Genomic DNA, 12213 nt, shown 5'->3' with positions numbered 1-12213 from the left:
GTGAGCTGTCAGGCCCTGTTACACTAATGATTCTCTGTGTAAACACTCAGACACAGGGGAAACGGCCGGAGCTAGCTCTGATTATCCTTTACTTTAGCGTTGTGGAGATTGTGGAGATAGTGGAGATAGTGGAGGTCACAGTAACCGGGCCAAGTATCAAGATGGGATCTGCTGAGAGCAACTGGGACTAAAAAGTAAGAACTGCTAAATAAAAGCTAACACTACTAACTAAAACTAAAACTACTATCTAAAACGTGACACTACTAACGCATATTACATCGCATGCTACTATAAAGTTACTAACTAAACGAGTTAACAAGACCTCAAGTCTAATTAGCAGCTCAGTAAGGCCGGTCAGACAAAGACAAAAGTAACAGACCATTAACCTGTGAATTTTAAACAAATATTTCGATAGGACAGGATACAGGATATAGTCGCCCAGGTTACAGGATAGTCGCCCGGGGATACTATAAAAATGTAAAACGTGGATTGCAGCTGATATTAGGCTCTATCTAGATTTACTTAACGGCCATACAACTCTTAAACTCGAATATAATATTGCTTGTTTACCAACAGTACAATAGTTTATTTTAGGAATTTTCCTTTTAGTGTGAATGAAAGCGATCGCTGAATAAGGACGGGGCAGACGGTGTTGAAAAGCTTGATTTCCGGATCTTCTAGACGGAATTAGTTGTCTAGAGGATCAGGAGAAACACCAGTGTGTCCAACAAGGGTGTCCAACTAGGGCGTCTGTAAATTACTAATACGGCCGGTGGAAAATATTAATTGTAAAATATGAAACAGTGTAAACATCAAGTGAAACAGTGTAAACAGTCGAAGTGTGCATGAGAACTAATGTTCTCATGGCCTTCTAAAGAATGGAAGGCCACTACAAAATTTGATTGAAGAAGCATGCAAGATGAAAATAGAAAATAAGACAGTACCTAAGTTTTAAGACTAGACCAATTTGAGATACAACGAAACAAAATATAAACAAAAATATAAATGTACTAATATACTAAGATAAGTCAGCTATCTGTATTTCAACATCAAATTACTCCTCATTTAACCAAATATATTCCGCAATTAAGGCAATGGCCAGAGTTTGCAAGGACAGTAAAATCCACAAAAGTTCAATCCACGAAAGTTAGAACGTTACACTGCAATTCATAGTTTGAATTATAGGACCATTAACGATATACAACCGGCTCAACTTAAAAGGTTTAGGCTAAATTTAAATGCGACTCGTAAATAATGTTTCTATCCGGATATTACATAAATTTAAAGGGTTCGTAATATGGGTTACCGTTGCCCTACTAAAGTTAAAGTGACAGTTATGGACAAATTTCTATTTATAATAAGATTCGCGTTTTATTTGTCCAAAATAGTATGTTGTCCAAAATAGTATGCTCGTAACACCATTTTCAGTCCAAGTCATCTTTTAAAATATTCGAAAAAATCAAGAAGAATCGTGTAAAAGAGATATTATAACATCAGCGAACGGGCCATAACAAACAGCAATTCAATCTCAAGATCAGTTCAATCCACAAGAGTTTTGAATCATAAAATCATTAACGATATAAAACGTGGCTAAACTTAGAAGGATTAAGCTACATTTAAAGAATACTTAATAAAGGAGACCGCTACGTGGAACGTGGATAAAGTGATAGCTCTGGATGAAGCCACGTTTTATAAGATCATTTGAAATATTACAATATTCGCGTCTTTTTGTTTAGAAAGATAAAGTCGGTAACAAAACAGTCATATTGATCGTAACGATATGGATAGAGTCTATAGATAGAGTCTCCGATAGACTAATAAAAATGGAGTATGTCGCCAGTTGAAGAATAAATATCATAACATCAGCTACCGTACCATAACAAACAGCAATTCAATCATAAAATCAGCGGATCAAGAGCTTAGGATGGGGATTGACACGAACAAGATATTCTCTTAACATGAACATAAAGTTTTCGCTTGTTCAAGGTCTCGCAACTTAAAAAGATTAATTGCTTTCGAGCAAAAGTAACGCACTGTTCGAGAAAGAAGTGTCTGACTCCTACAGCTGTGCGTGACCCCGTCCAATCAAGATCACGTGACCCTGTCAGATCACGTGTTACACTCTTTTCAACATGTCACGTGACCATCCCTTTCAGCTATAAAAGGGTTCTCGACAAGCCTGACAAGACCTTCCCAACGATCGTGCAGTTGTTGAATATGCAAGCTTTACAAGTTTTCCTAAAATAGATCAAAACTACTGTCAGATCAGCGGTGCGAGAATCTAAATCTGATATTATATCTAAAAAATGCAGAAAATGCACATGAAAAATGCGGATAATGTAAGTCGGAGTTACCAATAGACCAGACACTTCATTAAGCTTCATTTTGAAAGGTTAAATATTTGTCTACCCAACCTGTTTACAAACCCCTACACAACATGATATTAACATACCCTCTCCTTAAATTACGTTTTACTGGGATAGACCTCCGTTGTGTGCACTGTGCTGTTAGACGATGTTGATTATGATTGAGGTTTAAGCAACTGCTTCCGACCTTATCAAATTCTAGAACTGTCTGACGAAGATAATTTCATGGGATCGTCACTATTACTATGGTTACTAGGGTTACCAGGGTTACTGAGGTATGTGGACCACGATAATAACAACTGCACCATACTGGCAAGACCAAAGAAATTGTGAAGATTAAATCTGACGAACAAAGAAGAGGTGGGTCTTGTGAATTTTGATTGTCTAGACAAAATCTCGAGCAAAATCAAAGATAATGCACTTCCTGGGATGAGTCAGGCTCAGCTGCACAATTCAATCAATGCAATCATATACACCATCAGATATATTGGCAGATAGTACTGCAGAATTACTTAACTTACTTTTATTAAATCGGTATTACGCAAAGGCACAGAAGTTTCTTGTTTAATGGGAGATATAATTCTGGACCCAGCAGGATCAGGGTACAGGGTTCTGCATAACCGGAGCCGGAAACTCAGTGGATGGTACTGGTACTGAGTTAATAGGGCACCGCCGCGTAAATAGGGGGTTAGATCAATAGCTACACTTATATTTCAGCGGCATTTCAAGTCTCGGACGTGAAAAGTATGGCATTGATTTTCTTTAAACTGACCATCAAAGATGCTCCGAATCTAGTGTAAATACAGCCCGTCAAATATAAGGACCGATATTAAATTAAACAGCTGAAGTTAAACAAGTATTAAGATTTTATGGTATTTAGAGATTGTTTGTGTTTCTGTGGCTAGGATTGGAATCTTTTATTCTAGTAGCATCTAACGAAGAATTTCAGAAATGTTAATAAGAGAAGGAAATATTCCTCTTGGAAGTGTGCACAATGTACTGCAGAATGTGATGCACATTACGGAGAGTGCCTTCTTAGCTTGCACTTGTGTAATAGAGATCCTTCACATGTTATTTAAGGGGGAAAAGCTAGTTCCCTTGTGTAATTTCTACACAATAACTGAGTTTAAACTGGCTTGGGGAGAGGGAGGGAGTTTAAAATTACCAGGAAAATGGTAAGTAAATAATATGTAATATTATGTGAACGGTCCCTTACTACACTATTTCTGTTTGATCCTATACGAAATGGCTTCTTGAAATATTCCAGTACAATAAATGTGGGTATGGTGGGGTTTTGGTTTTGAATATGATTTTTTAATATATGTGTAACGTCATGGCCTCCCTTCCATTACACACATGTGTATACAGGGGAATAGATTTTAGAACATAGATCAAATTACAGTCTCGACTCTCGAGATTAACTATTATATATATGCAGACCTATTTTCCCATTTAATTGACAATCCAAGTAAATCGGGATTTGATTCTGCACTAAATACATGAAATCAGTAGTCGATGACTAGACAGGGTTAGTTTGGAAATTGGACCAGCTTACAGTTGGGCTAACGAATTATAAAATGTTGGGTTTAACGAACATCTAACTGAAATAATATATAGATTGGATTCAAAGAAAATATAACAAATTTACCAGGAGTGACAGTAGCTGTATTAAATTATTTAAACGCTGAATTTTATTCAAATACTGCAATACTGGCTGACAAAGGTTTGGTTGCGCAAGCCAGACTCTCTAGCTAACTAACTAAACTCTTTTAATAGCAATTAATAACATTTAAACGAGCTGATTAATCTAATTAATCTAATAATATTCTTTAATATACGGTAAGATTGACTTGTAGGAATATTACCATCTGAAAATGGATAAATTATAACATAGTCATTCTTCTAATCGTAAAGTGTAACGTAAGTGAACATTATTTCGGTAAAAGTTTAATGTAACTGAACGGGTAAATATTAAATAAGCTCCTTAAAATAGAAGGCAACAGTAGAGTTATTAATATTAAAGGCTGTCAAGTGTCAAGTTGCACATCAGTCGAACTTTCGACGAAATCATACATACAATTCTTGTAAATTACACGAAGAATATTCTAATCTATCTTTCGTTGAGGCATGCGTGACATATTGACCTTGCTTGTTTCTATACTCCAAGAAGATTGTTATAATTGTGATAAATCTTGACAATTAATTGCTGACAATAATTAACGCAGTCGAATTAGTATACCAATAGGTAACGTTATTTCACATAAACTGTTTGGCAGATCGCCAGATCTCCAGATGGGTCTAATGTCTAGCTTTTAGTAAATAGTACATTTGTCCAGGGTACAACGTGTGATGATAAGGTGACCTGTGTACTAGGTGTATATATTATCTCTAAATCCATTACTAGACCAGTCATTGTTGTGTGCCACATAACAACAACTCTCACATCTTTATAACAACTCTCTGCTGTATTTAACAGATGTTATATTTAACAGCTTACATCAAGTCACCGCCCGCTCAGAGCTTTGTTCAGACTGCTACATTGCTACAAATACTATCTGCCAGATCTATAACATATTGTCACAGTGACACTATTGCAGTTCCAGACTATTGTTCCGTGTAATAGTCAGTCCTTATCAGGACATCTAGATCCTGGAAGGAGGGGGAACTATTTGATACTACTCACAATTATACTAGATCAGAACTATGTTTCTCACACCTTCTTACAGCTTAGTGTACTTCTAGCTTCTCAGAGAGCTACTTATACATCAGAGTAAATATTATACACTAATGTATACTGAGAACTAATTGTACATTAATGTATACTGATGTACATAACGTTCAACACATTATTATGTAACTCCGTACTTGATACAATACCACTCTTGGTTTTAATTAAATATAAAAACAGCTGTTCAACAAATATCTGTGGTAGATCTTGTCTCACGTTGCGACCTCAACTATTTTTCAAATAGCTAGATCTGCGGTATATCTGCGGTAATCATGTTTAATTTCATCACAGATCTCTTGACCAGAGATCTTGTACACGAACAAGGTGGTCAGTGTATAGCGTGTACAGATTACAATGTACCACAAGGTGTACATTGTACATAATATCTTAACTGTACACAGTGTTACATGTGTCACTACTAGGGTAAACCTGTCAATTGTCGCTATTCAGTTAGTATAGATAGTTGTAACTAAAGGAAGCCCTTTTAGCTGAATAGTTTTAATTAAAATTAGTAGTCTACTAAGGAGGAGAATAATATGTAAATTCAAGGAAATGTTCGATTTCAGAAAATAGTAGGTATTCGTACCTATAGCACTTTGTCATTATGTCAGATTAGATATCGTTATTATATTAGTAAGAATCTGTCACTTTTCGTCAAACTCTTTCCGTGGCCGTACAATAAATCATTGCATCTACACACTACACTATACACTACACTATACACTACACACTACACACTATACACTACACACTACACACTACACACTACACACTACACACTACACACTACACACTACACACTTCACACTACACACTACACACTACACACTACACACTACACACTACACACTACACACTACACACTACACACTACACACTACACACTACACACTACACACTACACACTACACACTACAATAGTAATACACAGCAACTGGACGAAAGCCAGTATCTCACTCAGTCGTAGTCACAGTGTTGTCTAATGCTGTTCCCTTATTAAAGTGCATCGAATTATCTTTTGTTGTTGTCATGGGATCAGTCAAATTTGATAATCTAAACCCATGATGAGGGATAACACACAAAATAGCACATACCTGATGAAACGAGAGTATATGAGACTGGCACCTTCGTAGTTAACCATCCAGAGAAGGAATGCACACTTGATGAGAGAGTAGAAGGGGATCCAAAAGAGAAGATAGTCACCGAAGAATTCCAGGATACCGAAATAGCTGGGGAGATGGATTTTAAGTACGGCGCGAGGGCTTTACTTAGACGTTTCTACTTAGAGGACGCGAGTGTTAAAGCTAGATTATGAGGTGGACCTGCTAGGTGACGTGGATACACAGCTAGATTTACTTATCCTCATAGCCTCCAGCTCCGGTCGGTGGGTTCATACTTTCTGATGTAAAGATATCACATGATTGATTATCTCAGAAAGGATCACTTGGGGAGTTGGGGCCCTCACTTCCACTTTCAGGACGCCAGCAATTGTTGAAGTTAGCCCATGAGGTGACGTGGCTAGGCCTGAGTAGACCCTTACACGTCACTTCTGCGTGGCTAAATTGATCTTTGTACGTGGCTCATGCTAGGAGGGTCTTCTATTTTCCGTTCAGATTATTTGTAGATCTAACGGAAGATTATAATGTTGCAACAATGGGCGTCATCTGCTCGGCTTTTCTTCAGTTCAGATAATTTGTGATGATTTCCAAGAAAATGATATTGTCGCAACATTGGGCGTCCTATTCACATAGTGTGTAAAGGGCATTGAACGTTGCAAATAATCTAGCGATACGAAGCACCATCCCTACACAAAACAGGGAGAGTGACTCTGGCAGCGCATAGCAGTGTTGAGCTGCTAACTTTGTAAAGATAGAGGAGACCGAAATAAGGATCTACCTTTCCAGATAAAATATTTCCTTGTGTTTGACATAAATTACCTGTAAACAATCCAGTATGTGAGCCACTGAGTGTCGTCACGAGTATCAGCACTCTCTACAGCTTTGAAGGAAAGATAAGCGGGGAAGACGAATCCTATGAAGTCACAGAGGAAAGGTGCACCGTATCCGATAGCTAACCACACTGCTGTGAACGCAATCACTCCCATTATCAGGTTCACCTTGCTCACCTGGAAGTGTTAGTTAACAGGAGTTAGTGTTAAATAAACAACAGTGTTAGTGTTAAATAAGGAGTTAGTGTTAAATAAACAAAATTGTTTGTTGGTGATAAATTGGGGGTTGAAACATAATTCAGATTTAAGTTCTGACGCGGGATTATCAAGGCTTTTTGCAATTTGCATGGTAGTGTTGTTATTTTAAGTTTGCTAATGAGATGCAGAAGGAGAAACATAACGTTAATTAACACAAGGAGGATATTAACCCAACGTATATTCTATTTGGTAATCAGGTGAAATAAGGGCTTTATTTAGCTGCATCGTTACTTCATAGCCTAGCTTCACGGGTAATTCCATCTCGTAAATAAATTAACCAGACCTAACGAACAGGCTTTGGTTATTTCTTGCTAATAATTCATAACCAAATATATTAGTTTCACATTAATTTCACTAGTTACTGCTTACAAATACATTAGTTTCACTATAGTTACTGCTTATAAGTAGTGGAGGTACTCTCAGTTATGTAACTATGTAACTACTTATTAAGCATTATTACATCAGTTCAACTCTACAGTCAAAGTAATACCAATAACCTGTGCACGTGTGCACGTGTAACGCACAGTGTGCACGTGTTACGCTTGTAACATTAACAATGGACCTCCTGGATCTGCACGTTCTGTACGTAATAATAATACACGCATATTAATTGCTTGTATGATGTAAGAATTTGCTTATATATAACACAATAATGGCTACATCTAATAGCGACTCTAGGATACTTGTCCATGTTGTATGAGTTATGCAATATGAAAATGTAGATTTGCCCACTTTTGGTTGTCAGCAAAGTAAGTACAAGATAATTCAATTAAATTGTTCTGCAGAAAATAGTGGAATTCTTGTAAGGTGTGTTCCTGACGTCTGTGCATAGTAGAAATATAAATGTTTTAAATAGGTCATGTATCGTGTTCACATTTTTCGTACATTTTCTCTGTAAAATCGAGCTTAACAAGTGACCATGAAATTCACTCGTTGAGTTCACTATAACTTAACTGATTAATTAAGCAAACCGTATATGTTCGCGAATAAAATAGAATACAATAGAATGAAAGACGTAAGGAAGATTCTGGATTTTATAAAACGGCTCTGATATTTGAAGCATCTCTTACGCTGTAATTTAAATAATTCAGCTGAATTAAGTCGACCACTAGCTTCTAGAATATATAATATGGTGCATCTACCAGTTCTAGAGATGAATAAATCATGTGTACACCTGACACCATGACTACTTGAGCACTTGCGCATAATATCAGATTGACCCCATAGATATTCTCCAATCTAGCAATTTCATTTCTGTATAGTGTATATTCTTCAAAAGTAGCACTCTAAGGCTAGATTGGTATTATATCCTGATTGCATTACAAAAAGCAAGGGCACACTACTAGTGTCCAGTGAAGGATATTGTTTGGTATAATAACAATACTTTCTACAATTGCCACACAATAATATTATCTCAGTTCTAAATAAAAAGTATTCTCAGTGTTGTTAGAAGTACGAGTGAGCTATGTATGAGTGAGCCGTGTATGAGACATGCTACGTCAATAAGTGACAAATTTCAGCTAGTACAATATCACAGTAAAACATTGTCAGCTCGTACTGGGCATGCTAAAGTATAAACGGATGGTGGTTAGATCCAGAATATTAGAGTTTTACGTGGTAACTTGATAGTTTCCCAACTCGAGGTTGGCTGGAGTGCCCAAGATAGGTAACATGTAAAGATGGATCATATTCAAGTGTAAAAGTGCCGATTACAGGGACTTTACTAATTGATACAGTCAATCTTGCAGATTAAGCTTATAATCTAATTATGAACAGAGAATCTAAAGGACTGATCATCAGCTCAGATCGACTATGTAACAAAAAATAGGACAATTAATCTTATCGAGGAGTTAAAGGACAAAGGAGCCACAACAGGAGAAACAGGACTTTTTGTATTAACAAACTTACTGTATTGACTTGCTATTTTGTGTGTTCTTGAAGCTTCTCATTAAAAACTTCGTGTTGGTCTAAATACAATTGATGGATCTCACATACCTTTGTAGCATTTGAAGCTTTCCCTACGAGTTCATCGACAGCAGGATATTTCACCAGAAATTTCTCAATGGACGATCTGCACTTCTCTACATGGGCAGCCATCACTACAGCTATTAAGAGAAATGTTATTTATAGTCGGTTTGGGAATAAATATATAAATTAAAGAATGAAATCTTAAACCACATATCACATTATTTAAATTTTGCAGTCTATAATGAATGGTATTTATTAGATTCGAAATGAAACTGTTCCCCAAAGACAATACTGTTAACTGTACAGTACAATTTAACAACAATTTGTACCATATATATCGAGTAGCTTCATATTGCACGATTAACTCAGTTGTAAGAATATCACCTTAGTACTTTTTTATTTGAAAATTCAATTAATCATTATATATATAAATCAAGCGTTACATTTCAGCCATGCAAAAATACAATGACATATTTTGATATACTAAATGGTAAATGGTACTGCAATATAAGTTGCTTAATGTATGGCCGGATGACAACTAACGAGAAAAATAAACTTGATTATATAATAATTAATTCGGCTGAACCAACACATAGCAAGAGCCACATTAACGTTGGGGCCGTCTACCAAATTTGAATGACAAACATTAACAAGAAATCAAACATATCATAAATAATTATAAGGATTTTGTTCATTACAATTCCGTCACAACTGATAAAGAAAAAAGAAAAGGACAAGCAGATAGGAAATTGGACGGACAGAATTGTAACCAACAAAAACAAATTTCTGAGACTCATAAGACTGATGAGCTAATCTGGCCAGACTGTATCGGCAGCCCAGAGGTACTTGATCAGTTTGGCCTTAAAAGTAGAAATCCGCTCTGACTGCCGGATACATACTGGTAGACTATTCCATTTCAGCATAGATCTATGAAAAAAGCTATTTCGGAAGGCATCCGAGCAGGGCACAGTGGTACTCATGTAAGTTGAAGTATCCGACATATCAATTATTTGAGCATTGTGCCTAGTGTATCGGGTGCCCTCTGGACGGCATAGGACTATATATGTAGGGAGCGAAACTGGAATTATGCTATTCACTATTTTATAGAAGGTCATAAGATCGTTATAAATAAACTTCTGTTTAACAGGGAGAATATTTAGTTTCTTTTGCTCTGTAGCAAGTTTATCGTCATTATAACTGGAGTAAGGTTCACCATTGATCCATTTAATAGCCCTCTTTTGGATAGCAACAAACTGTTGAAGATGAGTTGCAGATTGAGGGGACCATATGACAGAACAATGTTCAAATATAGACCTAATTAACGCTAAATAGAACGATCTTTTCTGCCTTTTATCAGTAGTGAAATGACATGTTCTCTTAAGTAGTCCAAGTCTAGAGGTAGCTTTGGAAACAAGCGCTTTACATTGTGCACCCCAATTAAACCTGGAGTTTATTGCGACTCCTAAATCTGACTGAGAGGGCACAAAGTCAATATCACTTCCAGAAAGTTTATAAAAGAAGGTATTGAATGGCAAGTTATCCAGCACGTTTCTTTGCAGGGACACAGAGAGGGCTTTGCACTTTTGTGGGTGGAACTTCATTCGATTTCTCACTGACCAATCATATAATCTGTTGATGTCATTTTGGATTATGTGATGGTCAGGGTAACCAAGGATCTCCCTCCAAATTTTAGTGTCATCTGCATAAAGGGCGATATTGGTGTCTTCAGACACACAGGAGAACATGTCATTTATAAATATTACAAACAATAAAGGGCCAAGTATAGAACCTTGAGGGACACCAGACCGAACTGGTAGAGAAGAAGATGTTTGGCCTCCTATCACTACTTGTTGTTGTCGCCCCTCAAGATAGGACTTAATAAATTTAAGCATTAGTCCATCGACATTAAAAATATTCTTTAATTTACTTAAAATGAGGTCATGCGAAACGCTATCAAAAGCTTTCGCAAAATCAAAATATATTATATCAGTCCTGGACCTGTTATTCAATGCAAGTGCAAGATTGTCCGTGAAAGGTATCATTTGGGTTGTGCATGAACGTTCATTAACAAAACCGTGTTGTCGGTCATCCAACAGATCAGAACATGCAGCGTATAATGCAGTCTTTATGCACCTTTCAAAGACTTTCATTACAAGAGATGTTAACGAGATAGGCCTGTAGTTCTCAACCGAAGACTTATTGCCCTTTTTGTGCACTGGTACTACAAGTGCCAGCTTCCAATCAGGGGGTATGCATCCGCTCGAGAAAGACAGGTTAAATAAAACACTAAGTGGGTATGCAAGGCTTTGGGCACAGTTTTTGAGGACTCTCCCATGAATCCCATCAGGGCCAGGGGCCTTGTTAGGATTTAACTTTTTAAGAATCAACAGAACATCTTCTCTACTAAACACAAGACTTGAAAAACAATCATCACGAAAATCTATGTCAATGCCATAATCGCTCTCTTGAGAAAACTGCTCATAAAAATATTCGTTAAAAAGGGCAGCTTGATCAGATGGATTGTTTCGAAAGCGATTATGATATTTGACAGTTTCAGGGATCCTGGTTGACTTTGATTTAGATTTAACGTAGGTCCAGAATTTCTTGGAGATAAGAGCATCATCGGAATCATCCTCAACACTGAGTCTCATTCTTTCGAAACTGCACGAAACTTTTGTTTATGAGACTCAGAGTTGCTCCCCTTATGCCTTATTCTCCACTAATACTACTAGTACTTTTTCTCCAGCAAGACTAAAATTACACTTCTACAGACAATTTCACTGGCCGCACTCTCGAAAACGAAAGAAAAAACTGCCTTTGTGGTCCTTGAATGTGCTCCTAAGTAAGGGGGACTAAAAGGTTGTAACTCAATACCCAGTGAGTCCATCACATTAATTGTCCAACACATCGGACATTGTCTGTTATTTAGTGTTGTTTAATTACTG

The 12213-nt window shown here is 36.8% G+C and overlaps 1 protein-coding gene across 1 annotated transcript in view; it reads right to left on the bottom strand.

Annotated features, from left to right (window-relative positions):
- The window catches only part of LOC134813477 (receptor expression-enhancing protein 5-like), a 44348-nt gene that overhangs the window by 15029 nt on the left and 17106 nt on the right, over nt 1-12213 (bottom strand). Inside the window, exons 2-4 of the mRNA XM_063821272.1 lie at nt 9296-9404; nt 7032-7219; nt 6189-6323 (exon numbers count right to left, since the gene is read on the bottom strand). Of these exons, the coding sequence (XP_063677342.1) occupies nt 6189-6323; nt 7032-7219; nt 9296-9397 (425 nt within the window). The 5' untranslated portion in view covers nt 9398-9404. The remainder of the gene's footprint in view (nt 1-6188; nt 6324-7031; nt 7220-9295; nt 9405-12213) is intronic.

The sequence above is a fragment of the Bolinopsis microptera genome, chromosome 3, assembly GCF_026151205.1.
Source record: "Bolinopsis microptera isolate Bmic1 chromosome 3, MBARI_Bmic_1.0, whole genome shotgun sequence".
NCBI classification, from domain to species: domain Eukaryota; kingdom Metazoa; phylum Ctenophora; class Tentaculata; order Lobata; family Bolinopsidae; genus Bolinopsis; species Bolinopsis microptera.
This window is presented reverse-complemented; position numbering and strand designations above follow the sequence as displayed.